The 24,239-nt window shown below is 38.9% G+C and overlaps 1 protein-coding gene across 2 annotated transcripts in view; it reads left to right on the forward strand.

Moving 5' to 3' along the window:
• Positions 1-24,239, forward strand: part of rapgef4a (Rap guanine nucleotide exchange factor 4a) — a gene marked incomplete at its 5' end in the record, with an annotated part of 42,628 nt that continues 18,389 nt past the window's right edge. Inside the window, 5 exons of one of the 2 annotated variants that reach the window (XM_083996691.1) lie at positions 1-68; positions 4,696-4,838; positions 4,966-5,054; positions 5,660-5,806; positions 18,985-19,057. In XM_083996691.1, the coding sequence (XP_083852817.1) occupies positions 1-68; positions 4,696-4,838; positions 4,966-5,054; positions 5,660-5,806; positions 18,985-19,057 (520 nt within the window). Of the gene's footprint in view, positions 69-4,695; positions 4,839-4,965; positions 5,055-5,659; positions 5,807-7,005; positions 7,093-9,059; positions 9,099-18,984; positions 19,058-24,239 lie in introns of those variants that run through there. The other variant, XM_083996692.1, reaches the window with a different exon arrangement.

The following is a 24,239-nucleotide window of genomic DNA, read 5'->3' on the forward strand; positions in this document are numbered from 1 at the left end:
ATGGTAGCAGCGCACACTTCTTCCCATTCGTCGGAATCTGCCGAGTGGATTATTTGTCTTGATAAGAGGTAGGCTAATGCATGTGCACATCACGTCAATGTCACTGTGTTGAGGTGGTTGTGAGCGACGGATTGAGGACATATTGACGCCCCCCCACACACACACACACACAAACACCAGCGCTCGGGCGTTGTGATCTAACACCTGTACAAAAACATTGATTAATACTTTTGATTTCCCAACTGGATTGAGACTCACTACTCCCGAGGGCGTCATGTGTGAGATTATTGCCTTCATATCGGGTTCATCCCAGTGTTTTGAGCAGCGTTACCTTATTGCTGCTGCTACCTGAGGGTTTAAAACAATATTAGTTTGCACAACTGTAGCTCAGGGCTGGGCAAACTCAATGTTGGAGCAACGTTTAGAACAAGGCTATATATCAATGCAATCTAACCTCCATATCTCAGTTATTATATTAGTGATCATTGTTAGGTGATGGTTTATTCCCAGGGCTGGGCAGATGAACACAACAGTCATGGAGATTACAAATGAAAAAACATGGACATTAAAAGAAAGTTTCAATATGACTCGTAGAAACATTTCCCCTGAAATTAACCTACACTGATGTTACGCTGGACATACAATCTATAATTCGACATTCAAGAGGTTTAGATGAAATTCATAATTAAAGCATACTATGCTATTTTGAGTTGTCTTACAACCTTGACCTGTTGATTTCTAATTTATATTCAGACTAAATCCGGCCATGAATCACTGTAGAGCAGTTGTTGACACTGATGTAGGCTATGCACACCTTTCTTAAGAAGATCCATTGAACCAACAAGCAGATTCTGACATGTCCAGCCTCAGAAACTGGAAAGGGAACATTTGATTTCAGACATTTATGAATCATCATCCCTTTGAGTCACCACTGACAGATGCAGAGGTCTATCATCTATGTGTATGGGCGAAGAACTAGAGTGCATGTAATTTAGCACAAAATGTGCAGATTAAATAATATTCACTTGTTAGGGGTAATGTACATAAGTGCTACATTCTGTATACGTTTCATACTGTGAATCCACACATTCAGACTGTGGTGTCAGGTTAAGAGTGCAGTGTGTGTCAGACAAGAGGGATACTGTATGTAACTCAAATGTAAATGGACCACTTTAGACTCACAGGATGAAGAGGGAGAGAACGAGGGGTGCATCACATACTGACGTCCAAAGTCCATCATCTACAAACAGCAAAGTGACGCAGTGAGTGCCAGATGTGTTTACACAGCAATATCCTCTGGTAATTGCAGGTTTCTGGTTTCCTAGCAGATTGCATTTGTGCTTGACTTTATCAATATGTTGCTAATTTTGCAATGAAATATAGCGTATGAATATGTATATTTCAGAGCTTGAAACACGTTCTCTGAAAACTTGGTGAACAGCACTCTTCATATAATTGTAGTAAAATGAGTGAACACAAAGACTGTGAGTGTCTTTTTTTAAATTTATTTAAACTGTTTATATTATTACATTTGAATAAAAGGCTTGACAGATGCAGAAATGAACAATACCTCTATATCTTTAATACAAATTTATATAAGTGGATATTCATCATTGTTAGTTTTATAGTATCAAGCTTCCTTAGGATGAAAACAGTCTGTCCTCGTTCGGTCTCTACATCAGCAGTTTTCGAAAGGTTTTTTTTGTTGTTGTTGACTTGGCTGATTTCCAAATAGACACCTTGGCTTCATATTTGAAACTCAAGCTCCCACACACATCTCTCTCTCTCTTTCTCTTTCTCTCTCTCCTGCCTCCCTGTCCTCACTGTGCAGTGTGTGTTTGATAAAGTACACCAGCGCTGAAATAATGGAGAGTAGACTTGACCCTTCACTTCAAAAACGATTTGGCAGTATAGGCAAGGGGCTCTCATACGTTACATGTGCAGGTGTGATAATACAGTCTTATCAGGAAGTGCACAGTATGGCGATAACGCTGTGTGACTACAGTAAGTTAAAAGCTTTCCAGAGAATTCATGATGAAGAGTCACGCTTGCAAGCTGTTACTCAGTGTAAACACTTTTATTGTACTGAGACAGAGCAGATAATATACAACAATATATTGATTTCAACGCTACATTAAGCCTTCTTGGCAGTGGTGAATCAAAACTTTGTTTCCCTTTTTGAATTATTAATACTGTTTGGCTTCACTTTTTTAAAGGCTGGATGTGGATTCAAAGTTGATGTAAGCTACAGTGCAACCACCCACATGTTACATCAGAGGGCCTGGATTCAGTGTAACTAATGTGGGGCAGTTTAATACAGGAGGCACTGGAGGGGGCAGAGGGATAAAGCACACACTGTGATGATGTGAATGTGATCAGCACTTCACCTAATTATTTATCTAAAAGCAATTCTTTGCTTTGTTACATATAATCTTTTTTTTTTTTGCATGAGCCAATGAAAACAAACACTGAATTGAAATTTTCTGTTGCTAAATCAGAATTGTTTTCAATTTAGTAAAGTAAGAGAATGAATTGTACACTGTGTCTTTTTCAGTTTTTAAACTGATCTAGTTTTATTTTAATCCTCAGACCTTCCAAAGCTGCCCACTCTCATTTGTGAGATAATTTGTTTGATATAGTGTGCAATGTCAGACTTGGAAATAATATGCCATATCAATATCATGATTACAAATGGAAAACTTTTTCCAATTTAATGCCTGACTCTGAACTCATCTGTGTTGTTAAATTGTCATTGCACGGTTTTAACTCTGTGATGCAACTTCAGGCTGTAATATAGCCTACATCATCTATCACATAATGTGTTTGACATCCACTACGCGACAGTGTTGTGGAGAAAATAATGTCACATCCCTCCTGCAGACCCTCAGATACAGTCACTGCCGTGGGCCAACCATAGATAGTATTTGTTATTAAACCCATGGGTGCAGATCCCGGGGAGGATGGGGGGGACATGTCCCCCCCAATTTCTGAAAAACATGAATTGTCACCCCAATACCCTAAATTATTCAAAATTGAACAAATGTATTTTCAGACTTCACATTCTTCACATTTTAGATTCACATCTAAAAAGAAATGATTGAAATGGTGGAACAAATAATGTTTGACATTACAATATAAAAATCAGGCTATTTCGCCTGCCAAAAACTGATTCATGCCTCTGGTATACAGTAGAGGGATATTTTGACACTGAATTGAGGAAACTTGCTCATATTCACCTTAAAATGGTCTGAGTTATACACAGAATAAACGACTTGGTGGTCAGGCTTCACCAGTCCAACATAATGGGGGATACGTTTCATGGCAGGCGGAAAAGACAGTCTGAAATAATTTGTTTCCCCCTGTAACTTTGACTGTGAAAGAGGAAACATGCTCATGTTCACCAAGGTTACTTATTATGGTCTTATACACAGAATAAAATGATTTGATGGTCAGAACCCTGTAACTTTGAATGGAAGAGGAAACAAATCATGTTGATCCAATGAGGCCAGCAAATAATTTCAGCGATGTTGATTTTGAAAAGGGGAGTTTATTTATTCAACAAATAGGCTAGTGCATCATAACGCATTATGTCAAGTTATAGTAACACAAATATGTGCTTGCCTCGGTTTTTCAGTAGGCTATACGTTCTCAATTCAGTGTAGTGAATAGTGCGTTGAATAACACGTAGCCTACAGATTAAATCATTTATTTTGATAGACGAGCCACTTTGCAAAACCTCGCTGATAAAACTACTAAAATGATGAATCAAACAATGCAAATGTGCGTAGTTTCCTTAGATGAAATCAAGCGGCGCGCTCCCGCGGCCAGGGGATAGCTAGCACCTTGGCACGACACCTGTCATCAGTTTGTGGCAGCAACCAACTTCTAGCACGAAAAAAAAAAAAAAAACCCAATCCTGACACCTTTGATCTAGCCTATGATCTACACCTCTGATTAAACCAGACCGATGGACGACGCCCCCGGTGCTGGTGTTGGGTCTACTCCGGTAGTTATGGCAGGTAACTTTGGCCAGTAGCTTCTGTTAGCATCGTTAGCACAGGTGTGCGTCATCCAGGCTAACCACGTAGTTAACGAGTTGAGCTAACAAGCAACACGCCGGTGAGACCACACACAATACTCACTGTTTACTGCTAACATAAACAAAATAATAAGATTTATTTCACTCACCTCAAAAACATGAAAACACATCTCCGTCAGTCAATAACAGATTAACCATGTTATCGGTATGATGTGCGTGAAAGACTCCTCCACACCACAAATTAACTAGCTGGTGGGTTATTTATTTAGCTGCCAGCCAACTGTTAATTAAAGTGGCATTAATTGTGCGTGACAAATAAAAACTCAAATGTGTAAAATAAATTAAAAAAAAAATTCTGGGTAATCGGGTACACAGACAGAAAGTGTAGTTTTTGGATTGTAGGCTACACGTGTTTATTCCTGTTGCAAACAAACATTGAAATGAGTGGAGATTCAGTGTAAATGACCAATGGAGGAACTAGTTTTTTTTTTTTTTTTTTTTGCGTGAATACATTTTATGGCCTTTTTTGTACTTCTGTAATGGTCTCATTTTTCAGCCCTGGGAGTGTGGTAGCCTACTTGGAGGTGACAAGAGTGACTCATTCATGTGCACTTTGTAATTTACCTGTATATTATTTTTTCTTCCTATTTCCCCAGACCAGCAGAGCGCTCTGGAGAAGATGTTGACATAATTCTTGCACGTCTGAAAAATGTGAAGGCCTTCGAGAGATTTCACCCCAGGTTGCTGCAGCAGATTTGCCTGTGTGGATTTTATGAATGCTTGGAGAAAGGCATCACATGTGGGTCAAAGCACAAACTCTGAAAATTGTCTCATGTCTGAGTGCAAAATGGTCCATCAGAAAGAATAAATAACAATGTTCCTTTGAATCAGCTGCTGATTTATTCAAACTGTGCTGTGTTTTTCAGTGTATCGCCAAGGAGACATTGGCACCAGCTGGTATGCCGTCCTCTCTGGTTCACTGGATGTTAAAGTATCTGAGACATCAAGTTATCAGGTACTACTCATGTGATTTTACAGGCATACGATGCCCCAGTTTTAACTGAAATATGGCAAAACAAATTAGAAGACGGAAAGGTTTTCTTCTTCTGTCTTGCCTATTAGCATATCACATACGAACATGTTCTCACATTTATCTTTTTTTTGAAGACTTCAAATATGCACCATCTCCCTCCCATATTTCTGTGCAGACTTGAATTTATTTTAATAGTAAACCCCCACTTGAAATTCCTGCAATGTAATCCATTGCAAAAGAGTCCTTATCCAAGCTTGTTTGGAGTGTGGGTTGTACTCAGGGACATGGCTGAATATTTCTTAATGCAGCATCTTTATGTGTCTCAGTTTGTCTGGGAGCTGATTGGAGTAATTTCTTTGCAGACTGAAGTGTGTGCGTCTAACACAAGTGTTCAGGTGATTGCTTCTAACCATCGAGAGTGATCTGATCAATGCAGAGCACTGCTTCTGAAGTACAGTGCACAATAGCATTATTACTTGAAGAATAAGGACATTACATTAGCACAGTGTTCCTTTTATCGATATTTTATTCTAACAAAGGGATGATTCACCTAGGGCACCATCTCTCCATATCTGTTTCTGTTATAGGATGCTGTTACTATATGCACACTGGGGGCTGGTACAGCGTTTGGAGAGTCGATCCTTGATAACACCCCCCGACATGCCACCATTGTTACACGGGAGATCAGTGAGCTCCTACGCATCGAACAGAGGGAGTTCAGGACTCTGTGGGAGGTGAGTACCACTGTCTGCTTCATATGTAAATGCGTCAGACCACAGGAAGTCTTTGGCTACATTACAGATGGTGACACATTTGGGAGGTAAACTCAAGGTATCTGAAAAGGTAATGAGCCATATACTGTGTTCTGTTTTGTTTCTTTGTACCATGAAGATTAAGCTTAGAGACCTTACATAAATCTTTAACACAGAAAATGAAAGATGAATTTAACTACGTTTTCCAAAATGAAACTATAGCCTGGCTCCAGACATCTGAGTCCCCACTGGCTCGTCCTTTTTTTATTGATTCAATTCATCAGGAGGAACCAAAATTTAGCTTTATTATGAGGCCATAAAGAAGCAGTAATCTGAAAATCTGTAGAAAAATCCATGAGCACATTGCATTTCAGTGCATTCTAGGCAGCAGAGTGGGTTGCTTAATAAAGGCCACACAGATTAATGTACATTTATCCTTTAATATTATCATTTACCGTGGAGGAGTCTGTTGTAAGCCAGGGAACAGCCACCTGTCTTAGTCTTGAAAATGACACGCTGAATGTTAAAACTGTGACGAATTGAGATGAGCACAAGCCAGAGCGTAGGTGGTGTAGAGTCAAGGTGGCGTGTTGTTTGGTAGACTGAGGGTTGTGAATTTATTGTTTGTCCTCCCTGCAGGAATAATGTGAGCTGCACACTTTTTATATTGTAATCTTCTGCTCCCGAGTTTGTTTGGAAGCCGTCCAAAAATATTGCTTTTATTGGGGTGTAGGAGATTTACAGTGTTTGACCACTAGATGGAAGCACAGTGCTGAGGAGAAACAGAGTCTCCCTGGTTTTGTACCATGTACTCATTATTTCAGAAGTTACAGAACTGTTAATAATGCATACTTTTGAGGTAGATTTTACTGTGCCAGGCCAGTTATAAAGTATACCTCACTGTATGCAGGAGTATTGATTAATTGTCTCAAGATGTAGACCAGCATCATTGTGCATGGACAAATTAAAGTAGGTCCCAATGCATCATTCCTTTATTCCTCTGCTGCTCATATTGGTGAGTAGATGAGATGTCACACTGTGCAGAGTCCCCTCTCCTCTCCCAGCCCCCCCCCCCCCCACCCTGTGTACTGGGCTGGTTTCCTGAGAGACACAGCCCATTTCCTCTGGGACTGAAGGGCACCGCACAAGCGTGTTAAATTATGATCTGTGTGTCTGTGTCCGTGCACTGGCCAGCTGCAGTGTGACGAGATACTTAATCCCGCTGGCTGGATGTGTGTTCAGGATCACGTGGAAATACTACCGTGCTACACATTTCCAGTGTTGGGAGGGTTACATTTAAAATGTATTCCCCTACAGATTACTGATTACATGTCCCAAAATGTAATCTGTAATGTAATTAGATTACTCAAGTAAAGTAATGTAACTTCATTACTTTCTGGATTACTTTTAGATTACTTTAAAATCGCCTGCCTAAGCGCCTTTGACTGGGACACTGAATTTGCTTTGAATGATCTTACACATGATCTTACTGTAGGCTACCGTGGCTTTAAACAAAAGCATTAATAGGCTATGTGTTTGAATTTGTCAAACCCAGTTTAATTTGTTATTGGTCATCCAGCCACATTTAAATGTTTTTTTTATCGCCAAACACATTGAATTAGTGGGCTTAGGCTATATTAAAACTGAGCAGCTTTCTCTGCTCTACAGTTCAGACTACAGCCTCTGAACCTCCTACTCATGCAGAATACCCTAAAAAAAAACAACATGTTTTTTAAAATAGGTTTTGTTTGTGAGTGTAGAAGCACGGGTGATTTTAGAAAATTTTGGGGGGCCCGTACAGCGGGGGGCCCCTGTCGTGCCAAGGTGGTCTAGCTTGCAAGCAAAAAGACATACAATGTCTAGACATCCAGAGATCATACAGACTGCAAAATAAACCCCAATTACACAAAGTAGTGTGTAATGTGTGTTGTATTCTTTGCAACTTACATAAGTGCATATCAAACTGACATCTGACACCACAGCACCTCTGCTCTGCCAATCTTGCTTAACATTTAATTTTTTATAAGATTAGAAAACCCTCATATAGATATAAATAACAATCAAGCTGAGCAGAATCAAAATGTACTTATTATCTTTTAAAACCTACAATAAAAACAAGCAAATAGAAGGGATATGCCTCTGTTTTGGACATATAGCCCCATTTCTCACAACCGGAGCATGTATCTGAAGCATACAGACCATAATTTCACCGATCCATCAAGTAGCCTATCAACTATCCATCCTCTGCTTCACCATGTGTCTCTTTCAGGCCACACTGTCTTCTTCCACCACATCTGCCCTATTCTCATCTGTCTGTCAGATATTGCTTGAGCTTCACAGAGCTGATGTATCCTGAGATTTTCGGCCTAGAATTAGCCTATCTTTCACAGCAGACACACACACACACACACACACACACACACACACACACACACACACACACACACACACACACACACACACACACACACACACACACACACACACACACCTGTTACTCTGCTGTCTCTCTCCTCTGCTCTCTGGTCTGGGCTGCCTGGTTCTTTTGGGCTAGGTGATGGACGGTCCAACCCAACCGGACGCGCTGGTTTGACCCTGGTTCGTGCCGAAAATCTGACTCGTCAGGCCGGGCTGGGCCTCGGGCGTCATCTCCTTTTTTATTTTTTTATTTTGGCCGGCCTCGCCTCGTAATAATTAATGCTAGTGTGTCGGTCCGTGTCGGGTCCGGGCTTCAACAACTGCGGGTCGGAGGTCTACTGTAAACTTACGTCTCTGCTGAAGTCGGTGTGGTTTTGGAAACAGCGTGACTGACGTTGCTGTTAAACATGCAGCTCATCATAAACACATGACAGTCCAGGATCCTGTTAAAAACGTCATCCTGTCGCAGTTCATTCATGTTGTTTACCAGAGACCGGACATTGAAGAGGAATATGCTGGGCATCCCGATAGCGCCACTACCAAAATGAAGCCAACTTCACCAGTGACGGCCGACGAGTTTAGTAGGTTTTGTCCGTCCCTCTCCCTTATAACTTCGCCACAGTGCAACAAGCGTCTGTCAGTGCAACCTGCGTGTGCGGTAGGCTAAAGTAATCCAAGTAATCCTTTTAAAAAAAAGAAAGTAACTGTAATCAAAATACATCAATTTAAACTGTAACTATAACGGAATACAGTTACTCATATTTTGTATTTTAATTACGTAACGCCGTTACATGTAATCCGTTACTCCCCAACCCTGCACATTTCACCTCTGCCCCGGGGCAACCTCTTCACCAAGGTTTGTTCCAACTGAGATTTTACTTTACTTCTGATTCTGGTGCCCAGATTGTTGTATGTTGTCCTCAGATCTCTGTGGATTTGCTTGTTATGTAATATAATGATATCATGTGAAGTGAGATGTAGTTTGATGCATTGGAAGATACTTGGCAGGGTTACAATTTTGTCTCTACCGTGAAGGTATGAAGGAGAAAAGTAATCTCTGAATGACAAATTTAAACTGGTCAAGTACTGATGTGTTGCCTCAACATGGTCTTTCTTTTTTCAGTTTGACTGAATAGTACTGGTTAAATAATATATTGTCATTGACATCTATTCCAACTCGCTCGCTTTAGGAACAAAATTAAACTGGAGAGTCGTTTTTCTGAAGGTGTTATCACCGCTCCTTTGTCTCAAAGCCCAGATTCCCCTAAAAATATGTTTAATTTATTGTTTCTTCATTTGGATGTGTGAGCGCCATTGCAACATGGTAACACCCGGTGCAAAGTGGATTTTGTAGTATAATAGGAATCATCCTGAGAAGAGAAAGTCTATATGTAATTTTTTTTTTTTTTTTAATTACGGTGTGTAATTTTCAAAACCATGTGATTTTGTATGTGTGGCAGGAAAGATGTCACAAACAACATGAACAAGTCATTATTCCAAGTTGAGAGCTTTTATTATGTCTTTAAACAAGTCTGGAGGGGATCTTTAATGTTTCCTCTTTAAAAATGTTTGCACTTCATGCAGTTCAGGTCGACTTATGGGTTGTCCAAATGACATACACATACACATATTTGCTCTCAGTTGTGTTTCCAGATATACTTCAGCCAAAAACCATGGCAACAGTTTACAGCATTAGCATCAATACATGGATCCTCTGTTGTTAGATGTGCTGAGCTGCCTTTGTCTCACATGGGCAACAAAACAGTGACTGAAGGTCTATTGAGTAAAAACTCAGCACATGGATAAATAAATCTTTACTCTCGCTTCTGGTATTTTGCTATTTGTTTTTCTTGCAACACTTTTGCCAAATTATTCTGCCTTATTCTGCCATCTTTGCTTATTTATTCCTCTCAGTTTTACAGCAATGCAGAAAAAAAGTCTGATGTTCTTTCTTGTTAGTGGTGGCATCCGATTTAAGACTGTTAACTGCCACCAACTTCCCGGGGGGCCTGCCCTCCCCTTGCATGGTTTTCTGGCTATGTAAATAAATGAAATTCAGCTACTTCACACATGCTTTATTAAAGTAGAAGTACATTTTGTGATGCACAGAACCATTTAGCTGTGTCTCATCTCTCACAGCCCTGAAAACCAGGCTGAACAGAGACATATTTCTTTTGGCCCGCTGATATTAAGACACAGACAGTAAAGGAGTGATGCTAAGGGGAAGGTACCACTTACCCTGCTTTGCGGAAGAGTAAGCCTGAGGAAACTAACTTGTGCACCACCTCCTCCCACGCAGATCTGTCCTCCTGCCCGTGGCCTAAGACTTTTACAAAACTATGCCAGAGTGAGCACAGCTTCGCCCTAATGAACCAAAAGATACAATTTTTTATTCATGGCTGTCCGTGTCAATTATTCAACATATATCTTTCTCCAGTCTTCTCCTAAAGTAAATCTGTTTGTAAGTGTGTTTTTCTGCCATGCATAGACCTAATGCATATTTTTGTTTCAGTTTTTCTTTCATGTGACTGTGGCATATGACAAGTGCACATACAGAGACTCTTTGCCTGCATGCGTGGCCCATGGACACCACTCATGCATGCAACTTTAATATGTATTTTCTTGGGCTGCTGACTGCTACAGTCACTATGTTAAGGGCTTTCATGCAGCCATGCACGTGACAGAGGCTGGGTTTTGTTACTGGGAATGAGCGGCATTGTGCTTGTTTGTTTAATATAGCTGACATGAGCCAAGCTCAGCTCACACACACAGAGACACACACACACACACACAGGCACGCTGACTGGAGCTTAGATGGCTTGATCATCAATTTGCTCTTCACTTTGTTTCCTGCTTCCGATGGCCACTGTGATTGAAAAAACACAACTGTATTTTGTGATTTTAAGGTTGTAAGTCACGTGAGCATGAATGTGTCGTGGACAGAAAGCTTTGTTACACATCACAGGAGGACAGTTGGCATCTGCACTGCACATGCTTGAAGAAACAATGCATTACACGAGGCTGTATGTATTCTGCATGTGTGTTTACCCTCGCAGCATATCTGTTGGGGGGCTGAGCAGGGAGGGAGTGTGGGAGGGGGGATTGGTGTGTCACTATTATCAGTTCATAGAAGCAGCCTGGGAAGCTGATGAACAGGAAGTGGCAGGGACGCAGCATGCCCTCTGGTGTCTGAGGATTGGGTGGAAGAGGTTGGAAAAACAAGGCCACATGAATACTCTGGCTGTTTAACATCCAAGTACAATGTCACATCCAGAGCCAGAGTCCCTCCAAGTGTACAGCGGATACGTGCACGCAAAGAACAGGAAGATTGTATCAAAAACATTTGTGTTTTATTCCCTTATCTCTGTTCACACAGTTGTTACATCATCAAAAGCCTGCAATCTGAACTGTAACCTGTGAAATGACAGGAGTACATTTTACTAGGATAAAAACAGCAGTGGGCATTGCTGGTTGTTGGTATTAGTTTCTACACGGCTCTAATGTTGATCTCAGCATCTCTACTGTAGATTGACATGACATGACATGACATGACATTTTGCACATATTCATGGTCCACAGAGGATGAAGTCTACTGTTTGATGATCCAACAGCCTGTCCTCTAGCGCCACCATGAGGTTTATATTTGTGATTCAGAGTGAAAATCTTCAATGGCTGGTAAATTGATAACAATCCCAAATTAAAGGAGGGTTAAATAGAGATTCCCTTGTCGGCAGATCGGTGCTGTCAGTCAGTCTTTTAGTCCTTTAGATCTGTCCAATACTTTTGTATCTACTTCACTTTTATCTGTTCAACAATTTGAGTGTCTAAAAATGAGCATCACAGCCTCACAAGGCTGTTTGCCTGGTGATAGACTCAAAGTCTTGTTTGATTTTGTATCAAGACCTTTAAGCCAAACTGCTTTCACAGGATTTATTTAACAGTTTAGTCCGACTCAAAAAAGAGCAGCACTTTTATGTGGGTCTGGAAAAAAATGTATCAAAGACTTTGTTTGAACCTGAATCTTCCATTTTAACCACATAATCGGTTTCAAATTTCAAATCAAATTTGTGACATGAGGAGAAAGCAAGGAAGATGAAATATGTTCTTCTGTCCAGTACTGCAGGTTTCTGCTGTCCCTCATGAAGACATTCAAAATATAATTTATCTGAGTCTTAAACCAGTACCTGTTCAGTACAAACCCTGATTCCAACAAATTCCTGATGCCAAATACAAAACAAGAGACTTTTTCCATCTCATGTTTTTTCCTGGAATTGTAGACGTCAGTTGGGAGAGTAAAGAACAAAGTGTTTTTATTTTATTTTATTTGCACAATTACATAAACAAGCAACCAAAATAACTAAAATACAATTAACAGGTTGTATAGGTGAGATTTTAAAAACCTGGAAAAGGGAATCATACTTATGTAAGCATGAAGAACAAAAGTGAAAAGTCCACACTAGTAAACAGAACAAGGAAACATAAAATCAAAAAGCAAGATTAACTCAAAAACTTGACAGTGACTCAGTGGCACCAATTACCCTTGGCTTGCACTGTCTTTGTTTCTGCCCCATCTTGTTTGAAATCTGCGTGTTTTCATCTCTTAATTTTAAATATGCGGATGAAGGAAAAAATGAAGAGGACAAGAAAAGAAATACAGTTTAATTAAAAAATAATTGCCAATTGTAAATGTGCAGGTTAGATTATATCAGATAATGATGATGATTATTAGAAATAACCAATATAAATTTAAGTTTTAAAGTTATACCAAGGTGATACGATAATGCAGAAATCAAATTGATTGATATTACACTTTCGTAAAAAAAATCCTTAACAAATCTCAATTGAGTAAAGATATTATACTTTTGATAAACACTGATTATGGTCATTTCTTAGAGGGAAAATGCTCAGGGAGGTTAGAGCAGCTGTCTTGTGTCTTTGCGAGTGACAAGGTTAACAATATGACACCATCTGGTCTCTGTCCTTGAGAGTCAGTGGCTCAGTGATTGGAGCAGGACACCAGATCATAATGTCTGTACATCTGAGGGTCGGGACCGGACAGTTCTGTCGTCCACTGAGGACAGGGTCTCCCTGAAGAGTTGTAAGCTGATGAAAGCAGCAGAGACATTATTGCAATATTTAAAAAAACAAAAACATTTCTGCTTATTGATCAATCAATAGATGAGAGAATGAGAGAGATACATGGAGAGAGAGAGAGAGAAAGAGAGATGCAGGGAGAGAGAGAGATTGAGCATGCTCTCCTGTGTGCTCACTGACTGGAGTTGAGTAATCACCTAGCAACTGCTGCTCAGAAGAAGTGAGCAGCTGACTGGCACTCTGCTGGTCTGAGGCAGCGCTCGCTCAGCTCTCACAGCGGTGTGTGCAGGCTGCGAGTGCACTACTGGACCATGCTGCTGCCTATGACTAGTGTGACACTCTGGGAATTTTAAGAGTGGATTTTACATGCCTGGATTAAGTGAGCGTGGAGGACCTACGTGATTAACAGCCATAGTAAGCTGCATGGGACGCTGCTAGCATCTTTAGGTAATCTTTCTCAAACTTTTGGAAATTTGCATTTGATTCATGAGAAATACTTAGGTAGGTAAAAACATTGCTGGATTTAAATTCCTGCACAATATTACTCTGATGTAAAACTACCTGGATTTAGGCTTTGCAATCAGAATTTCAAAATGTTAAGAGTTTTAGTTTTAGCAACAACAACAACAACAAAAAAGGGAAATTTGATGAATTTATTTTATAACTTTCTGTTTTTGGAGGAATTCTAATATTTAAGAAGATGAATTTCCTTCCTCGGTTATTTCCGCAAGTGGTGCTGATTTGTGTCACTGTTTAAAATAATTATTGAATGCTTTGAGGACAGTTTGCACCATGTTGCTTATGTAATCTGGGTTGAACACAGGGGTGCATTCATGCACATTGATGCTCACAATACCATAATGTGCTCAAGCATGAAAGACTGAGGATGAGCTTGCGCTGAAAATGCACTGATAAGAGATGGTTAATGTCTTCACTCTGATGTTATGACAGAGATAAGACTGAGTTTATCTGTGGGTTCCTGATCCCTGTGATTCTGAACTTAAAAACAAAAAAGATTCAAAATCTCTCCTCCACACTACAACAGTTATTCATCTGCTTTAAGGAGTCCCTGAGGCTTTGAAACTCTTCATCTTTTTATATCATAAAGTCGCATAAACAAATGCAGATTTTGCATCGGTTTCAAAAACATAATTCATTACAAGTGAGGAAGTAATGTGTCGTCAAATAGTGTATGTTGGCATTTTGTTAATGCTGTTGTCTGCTTGATGATTGATTTTATATTAGAATGAAATTATCACCAATGATCTGTTGAACATGAGTTTTTATTCTGACTTAATGTCATGGGATTGTCTTGTCAGACAGGTGTCTTGTCTTGTAAATTCACTTGAATTATGATTATAACAATGATAATGTATTTGTAATAATATGTTGGAGGTATATTCAGAGACTGTAACCTCTCTGACTAAACCGTTGTGCTCTTCAGATTATCTGACTCAGTAGAAAACCCCTTAAGGTCTATCCAAAGCCCTTCTCTGGTCTATCTCAGTAAACATTTGCACTGTGGAAATTTTGTGCTGAGATGTCAGTGAGTCCCAGTGGTGCTTGTTTCTGACTCTTGACTGTCCCTTTGCCAATAAACGCTGACATGTCGTTACAACTTAGTGATGCCAAAAAGCTCCTAAAAAGCGATGTACTGCTCTGCCGTCCCGTTACAACTGGAGATAAGGGACGATAAGGAAAGCTCTGTCAGTGTTATGGTCATAAAGTGACAAACAATAGGGAAGCAGCTGCACAAATCACACACAGTGGCTGTTTTATTGTGACATGAAGTATTGCTATCTTCTCTTCTGCTGCAAGTGCATTTAATCTTTGATGCCTTTTATAAACAAAACTGTTAAGTCAATAGTCAAATTAAGTCAGTTTTTATGTATTTACTATAATTGGAGTAAATCTGCAGTGTTATCTCTATATCTGAACTGATTTTAATCCTCAAATAATCTGTTATTAGTAGTCAATTAAATGATAAATGATAATAGGACTGATTTAAAGGAGTTTGGGTTTCACATTTGTGAAATTTATGCTCATTTGCTGTCTTCCTTTTAATTAGATGAGAGGATGTTGATCTATTAAGTCAACTGAGCACAGCATCATTTTAATTCCAGGGGTTCAGCTTCACATGTAGGCTACTTCCAATTTATTGTTGGTTAAATTACAATGAAGTTAAAGCACATTCTTTAAATCCATTGATTTAAGATGGGGAAGTGTAATATTTGATAAATACAACAAACTCATTTGTTTTATTGCATATTACAGGGATCTCCAGTAGCAGAAATAAGTTTCCATTCTTTTTTAAAAAATATTTCAAAACAACAAATTCATAATGTTTTAAATTGCTCACAATACAGCCTCTTGTCATGATATTTTTAATATAAAATGATAAATATTTATAGTTTTTCGAGTATAGTCGAAAAGCTCATGCTGCTTGACAAATTGTTTATTGTTTATGGATTCCCATTAGTTGCCTTGGCATCAACTAATCTTCCTCGAGTCCAGCACATAAAAACGAAAAACAAACATAACACAAACATCGTAAACATAATCAGATTAAATTGCAAGATATCAGAGCACATATACAAATGACTTAAATGACTCCATCAATTATCAATTACTGGTTGATTTTCTGTCAACTGACTAATCAATTAATCAATTAGTTGTTTTTAAGTCTAGACAAAGAAGAACAAAAAAATATATATGTCAAAGAGAAAAAGCAAGCAAATTTACAAGCAAGGGTAAAATTGACACCTGTAATAACTGTGGCCAACAGGGAACTGCTGGATGTAGAACAGGTGTATCGTGCACCTTAAGAGGCAAAGACATCATCACATGACAAGATAGAAACTGAGTGCTTTTAACACACCTGACAACAGTCCTAATCTTCCTCTAAAACAACATCCCCACCCTGCAGAGTAGATCCAACCCCTCAGGGAGCCGGGCGTTATTAGCTCAGTGGGTTTAGGTTCATTTGTTCATGTGTGGTTCAGTTTAAGTGCTCCTCCCTAATCCTTAATCCTTTAAGTGTTGATAAATACAGATAGGCTGGTTGAAGTGACTCTGAAGGCTTCATGTCGCCTGCACTGATTAAATTTGAAAAATTAATTAATTTCTTGTTTGTGTGTCCAAATACCTCTCTGCACAATTTTCATAATATGAATATGGTGTTGACTTTAATCTAGGATGGAAGTCAGCTCTAATTTTGGGGTAGGCACATGGAAATGTTTTTAAAAGCTGAGGTCACCGAGACATTTCCAAACTACTACATAATTAAGGGGGAAAGCTGTGTGCCCCAGGAGGGTTGCTAAAGTGATTAACTGACTTCAGAGGGTAGAATTGAATTTAAAACATGACCTCTGAGAGTACATTACCATCCAGGAACAAATGGCTCAGGAGTTCTAGCTTTCATTCAGTCTCCTCTGACCAGGAGATATGAAAGCGGAGAGAACCGGCCACTCACTAAGTGGTCCTCAATCAGTTTCTTATTGACCCAGAACACAGCTTCTGTCGCACGTAATCGGTTTAGGTTAGGTCTTAAACAATTTGTCGTGTAAGCCTGGCTCAAGATTATGTTGTGGTAAAGGACCTAAAAGAACTTAAAGATCAGACAATTTTTAGGTTTTAAACATGACAAAGAGAGTGGGGAAAGGAAAAAACAACAATAACAATTATAGCCACATGTGGTTCCCATTTGTTTATGGCTCCTATATCCCCTTATCAGGTATTTACATTAAAATATTACCACAGTATTACTGTAGTAGAGTGAGGCAGTGTTGAGAATACAGTGCTAGCAAGTAAATCCCATTTCAAAAAGCAGATAACAGGGAATATATTTAAATGATTTAGATGATGTTGAATTTCAGACACTACCTGTTGGTTCCACATTGTCAAAGATGCGTACTCTCTCCCGCTGCAGTCTCGTACCACTTCTCCACCTGCACAAGGTGCATGATGTGACATTTCCTTATGGCTACGGTTGGATCGACCTCTTTGCGCACCGGTGTCATGAACAAAAACCTGACATTTATATGGCTGCATGATGTTCATTACATAACTGTGATGCTGCGGGGGCACAGTGATAGCATAAGACACGTAACAGTTGCACTGACATGCTCCGTTTGCTCTGTGGCTCTCTGCGGCTTGCACATTGCATGAAGGAGTAACTGCTTTTTGACAAGTTGAAATATGTAATTTGCGTGACTGGGAAAAAGAAAGACAATAAACATTTTCAAACACGTATTCAAAACTGGAATTAAGTATAGAATGGAGCCAGAGTTATTTATAATGTACAGCAAATGTTTTTTTTAATAACTAAGTTACATTATCTTCACATTTTCAGTTTTCACAGTGAATCATAAAAAACACTCCTCTGGTATTTTCCTCGGGTTGTTGTGATTATGTCTCAGTGAACCCTACTTACATTTGCGTGTCTGGACTAATGAGGATGAAAATTAAATATCAGCAAACACCCCAAACTCTCAATGACTTTCTCCTTGTCCTCACGTCCTGGAGGCAAACGCTGACAGAAGGGTTCTTGTATCTCTCGTTGGAAGAGACAGAAGGGAAATAACATGCAACAACGACTTCCAGCCAGAAACAAACCACAGACGCTTTGCTTTCCATAGTTTGTGTTTCTGTATCATTCAAGTTGACAGATTTATCTGCTTTTCCAGTTAAGTTTACCTCTTGTTGGCAGAGATAATCTTGTACTGTAAGGAGTAAGATAATGATATCGGGGTCTTTACTGGGATGCAAGTCTCTTTACGTCATTTTTAAAAACAACTATAGATGTTATAGGTCATTTTCAACCCTCTGATACAATTCATAGTGTCATATATCATACCTACAGCAGCACATGTAATGGACCTTGGTGTTAACCCTAACAAAAAGATGCCTAATACGCTACTACATGGTTAGATTTAGGAAAATGTTATGATTTTGGTTAAAACAAGTATTTCCTTATAGTTAACAATCTCTGTTTTCATTGTTACTATATATAATTAATTGCTTAACTTTGTTTAAGGCTCCCAAATAAAACAGACAACCCAATGTTGCAACTGATGGATTCATCTGCGTGTGTTCACTCTTGAGCACTCTACTACGTCACTGAACTTCCCCCTTTGCTCCAGTCATAATTACTATGGCCACTAGATGCTGCCTAACAACAAAAAGTAACTATGGATTATAAAAACCTGCACAAACAAACAATGGGCTCGTTTTTTCGCAGGTTGATGGTATGATGTATAATACATGACCACTGCTGTTATCTTATGACATGGCATGTAACATGCTGCATTAAAAGATGATGTAGTGCATTTTAGCAACATTTATGCTAGCGGTATGGTTTCAAGGATGGGATGAAATTAAATATTGTAAAATATTATGTACCCTGTTGACTTCTGTGATTCCCCAGGTGCCACCTGGATGATTTTATTTTGGCATGTCCCATGTCTGGGCATAATGTTGAAACAAATCGCTGCTTTACTAATAACTTTAATGTCAGCTGCAGCTATAAGTAAATAGACACTCTGTTGTTTATATGTTGGTTTACGTCACATAATTCGTCACATAATGATCAGCTGGAGCCTGTTACTGGCTGAGATGAATTAATTCTGGTATTTTCTTTATTTTTACAGAAATATCATCAGTGCATGGCAGGACTCCTCGCCCCACCCTATGGTGTGATGGAAAGTGGCTGCAGTGCTGACAGTAAGTAGCCTTGCATCGCTGTGGTCTAGTCTCTCCTTTTTAAAGCAGGGGCTGAAGAAAGCAGTAGGCTGTAACACGACAGACAAACAGATTAAAAGGAGAAACTAATAAGAAGTTTTATGTGTTATAGAGTGCTGGCTATCTGTTCTTTTCTTAGTTTTGTTGCCGTGCACCTATACCTGAACTTGAGACTTTTAGGAGTGTGCTCACTTTTTTTTTTCAACCTGAGCGGTTTAGTCTCGCATCACAGTTATGGTTAACACAGGCTGTTGTTGATTTGAAATACTTAATTAAATTCAGTTTAATTCTAGCTGGACTTAAAAGCATCATTCAACTGTCCACTGTGTAGACGCCTACAAATGTTGACGTGAAAATTCATGTTGAATTTGTTTGTGTGTTTTGTTCAGTTTAACTCTAAAGATGAGTGTAGTGAGGAGAAGACAGTCTCTAACCATAATGTTGCACAAGCAAGTACAAAAAACAGTGGCACTGAATGGATATAGAAAAGTCAGCAAGATAAACTAATTAAAAATCCATGAAGCTTAATCACTGCCATCACATGTTATGCAATGGCAGACAAATGTGTGTTACCAACACTGTATTAATATTTCCCTTTTAAAATATCATGGTTATTGTCAATACTGGTAGATTGCAGCACTTCTTTTGCATAATTTTGTGTTTCTCAAACAGTTTTTATATAACAAATAGTTTCTTATTTTGTACAATATGCAATATATTTTCATTTTCATTTTTTTTCTGTTGCTAGGTAACTTATTATATATTAGCTCTGACAGAGCACTAAACTTGCTTCAGAGTCATGTGCCATAAACATGACGAACAACAGAGTCCAGAGCCTGATGGCTTCCTGGCATTGGGATTAACTGTGTGTTATGCATTTTTAAGGAAAGTTCATAAATGATGGACGGATTTTGAAAGAAATGTTTCTCTATTTTATGTTCCAAACAAATATGGCTTCTTAAAGTGACATCTGGACCCACACTCATCAAAAACATGGATTTGCATTAACCACTGTAGTGCCTGTTCTACTTTTAAAAGTGGATATGTCTGCTTTAATATTCACTGTTTTGTGCTTTGGAGCAGCACTGTAGCAGCACGGCTCTGAGTGTTTTTCTAACATGCAGTACAATACTTAGGGGATTTACAGTACTGCGCTCAATGCATGAATTCACAAAGACAGAAATCACACAAGCATCAAGCAGCTGGAGGCGGATGCACTCTCCTGTACCGAACATGCACAGCTGCTCTGTGGTTTTTGTAACTGTAGTGGTCGAGTCACATGAATTAAACATGTTTTAAATAGTTTTCTTAGTTACAACACATTCTGCTTTTACAGCACTTCGGTGTTAACAGGTGGATGCTTTTAAAGTCTGCGCTGTTTCATTCACTACATTCAGCACAACTCTTCCTGGGCCTTTTAATAATAGCTGCAGTTATTTGTTAAGTTATTTGTCAGCCCTGAAGTTTTCAGATGAAACATGCTTTTCTTCCTCAGGAAATTAAACTTCAGATTTTTATCCAGGGCTGGAGGCAGTATGTGTTGGGTGGTCCATCCCTCTGTCTGTCCATTGTATCCTTGCTTGCAGGAATTTCTTCACATTTGTAGCAGTCAAGGTGTGGAAGCTGATGCACACCTAAAAAATCTTGAAAAACAGGTGCGTTGGAGCATAGGTAGGGAGTGAGCAAAGGAAAAAAGGGTCTCCCGCACACTGTCAAGTCACTTGCAAAAGACTTTAATAAAACAAACAACGTTTCGGTCCACAGGACCTTTTTCAAGCAGAGATTTGTAGCAAACATTCACTTGGATTCGAGGATCACATGATCATATTTTGACGGTTTAGATTAAAGTTCAATCAATGTGACCTCACATCCATGTGAAGTTGAAGTATAAAGAAAACCCAGAAGGAATTTCATTACCCCTGACACACATTTTTGGCCTCAAGTGACAAGTTGATACACTGATGATGACAAATAGGATAATGTTGAGATTTATCCAATTGGTCAAAGGTCAACTTCACCGTGACATCATAATGTTCTGCAAAAACAGCAGCAACTCACTCCTGTAACTATTATAACTGATTTTGTCCTGCAACTTGTCTGACTGGCAGAGGCATGCAACCACGGTCTTACCTAATTTAATCTTAACCTCTCACATGCATTGTGTACACTACATCCCCCACTGATGTGACGGACTTGATGTGACACTTGATTGAACGCAATGATGCCACACGGTCCAGCATGACAGCTTCACATACAAAATGATGGGCAGCTGTGTTAACTTGTCAAAGCAGCACAAAACGTATACAGACGGACAACACATCATATAAATAGAAATACATTCCAAGAAATGTTCAAGAAGATGGCCGACAGCAAAATAAAAATGTAAATATAACCCAGGATCCAAAGAAAAACATGTCCTCCAGTGAAAATCTTCAAACATATGGGTCTTCTGTTACATAGGTTGCTTGGCAGTGGTTTTCAAGTGACCCTTTAGTATTTTATGATCTGCCTCTGCCTGCATTAGAACAACAGCCCTATTTGTTAGTACCCACTAAAATACATTTAATATGTTGTAATAGTAAATGATTTGAGTGTTTCCTCATGTGCCTGGTCAGTTGGTTAGTCTATTTAGTTAACTTTAACTAAAGCTATCTATCTATCTATCTATCTATCTATCTATCTATCTATCTATCTATCTATCTATCTATCTATCTATCTATCTATCTATCTATCTATCTATCTATCTATCTATCTATCTATCTATCTATCTATCTATCTATCTATCTATCTATCTATCTATCTATCTATCTATCTATCTATCTAGCCTACTGTATGTCTGACCTTCCTCCGGTGATCAAAAATATTTCTGATATTAATAAACTTCACCCAGCATGAGAAAGAAATAAGTATCCTAGATTTGATTGTTGTTCATATTAGCCATATTATATCAGCTATTAAAAGAATTTCAATTTGACAGCTCTTACATTTGAATCATGTAATATATTTCTCTATTAAAGGGACAACGAGGAGTTTGTATTTGGTTATAAAAAAGTCTCACATTACAGTTTTTCTCAGTCGCTTTGGTGCTATTCTCACATCACTCTTAACATTTGCACAACAGTTAGTGCATTTCTCAGAACAATTATCACAAACTGCAAAACCTAGTGGATGACCTGCAAAAGCGCGTCACTTACTCAAAATGGATTGTCCATCCCTCAAAAGCAAGTACTCATGTCAATGAAACTGTCAGTGTCGTCAAAATGAGAAGTCCTGACACCATCGTTTATGAACAAGATAGTCAAATGGCTTTGTCATGTTTTCATTAGGACACTTTATTCTCTAAGTGTTTTCCAATGCAAAAAGTGATGATACTACCTGGAAATGCTCCAGACAGCACTATACACTACTTGTACAGCCATGTGAAAACTACAGTAAAGTTACACATTACTGTATTTAGTGGAGATACTGAATATGTATGTTTCACATTTCTACTGCATATGCTCTTTGCAATTCTGATTTGTTCACAGCATTGTGCAAAGGAAAAATACACTACAGTCATCTACAACAAACATAAGAAACACTCTTTGGGTACAACTTTACGTAAACTATGTTGCAGTACATATAGGCTAGTAACTGAACCTACGGAGTACTGTAAATCATTCCTGCACATCCAGACGTTCCAGTCACATTTTCATCTACATCACTCTGTCAACTGTAGCGATTGAAACAGATTCAATATTCCCAAAGATACAGTAATGTCATCCTTACATTGTATCTCTTTCAACCTTATGCCATTGTTTGTAATGGGCTCAGTCTCTTCCACCTCTGTGAGGTTGTCTTGTAATCCTATGTGATGCAGAGTAAAATTACAGTAATGTACAGTACATGTACTGCATCAACCATTATTACTGTAGTGTACAATACTGTAAAGGTGCTTCCTACTTGTAAAATGCTGTAGTACAGTACCGTACTGTAAAGATGGGAAATCTTTACTGTGGTTGCTGTAATACATTACAATACAGTAAATCTGTTCTCTAGTGAAGCCGTAAGTCTAAATGTAAAAAGTTATTGTCCCACTGTATCTTACAGTAATGCCTGACACAATGACAGCAGTGCAGATTGTTTAGTGCTGAATTACTGTCCAATACCATACATACCTGTTGTTCCTTACTGTAAATGTTTGAATAATTGAATTCACAGTGCTTCTCCCAACATTTAAAACTAGTTTGACAGATTTTGAAAACTAGTTCAAGAATTTTGTATGTAATGACTCAAGCAATGAAATGAGGACTATTAGTTTTATAGGGAAAGACTATTCAGCGTTCAAAAGTATAGTTCATTTTGACTGACATGACATAAACAAATGATAATGTTGTAAAACAGCAGAGAATTGTATGAGAGCAACTGATACATGCCCAAAAGCATTTGCAATTTGTTCAGAGGAAGGAGAAACTGCTACTATGATGTGGACAAATGACTACATGTTGTGGAGGTTGAACTAATAGTTCTGAGAACTTTCATTCTGATCTGAGAATAGCACCAAAGCGACTGAGAAAAACTGTAATGTGGATGAATCTACGCTACCCACACTTGTTAATGGCTCCCTTTTCGATAAATATATAGTTTTGTGTCTATTGTTATTTAGTTATTATAATTAATGTTGGAAATGCTGGGCGAGCCGACCAGCGTTTCCTTACTTTCGGTTTCGCGGACGCTGCCCGGCGGGTCATGGGAATAACGCCGCCGAATCGCCGTTTATGGTCGGAACTACGACGGTATCTGATCGTCTTCGAACCTCTGACTTTCATTATTGATGAATGAAAACATTCTTGGCAAGACGTCATCCGTCTTGCGCCAGTCCAAGAATTTCACCGTGCTCATGGTAAATGTAGTATGAAAACACTTTGCTTTCCAAAACTCCTCGTTGTCCTTTTAATGTTTCCCCTGACAGACCTAGTTTGTCTAGTGGTCACATGGTCTAAATAGTAACATCAGAAAAATCTCTCAGGGGATGAATATTTACTAAAATGACAACTGACAAATGACAAAATTACACAAAGAACTGTCAACAGACTGATATCAAGATACTGATGCTTGGCTTTTGTTCCTGGAAGGATTACCGCAAGTGTAATGTTACATTTCTAGCTATGCTCCAGTTTCTCTG

This window comes from Trachurus trachurus (assembly GCF_905171665.1).
Source record: "Trachurus trachurus genome assembly, chromosome: 21".
Classification (NCBI taxonomy): domain Eukaryota; kingdom Metazoa; phylum Chordata; class Actinopteri; order Carangiformes; family Carangidae; genus Trachurus; species Trachurus trachurus.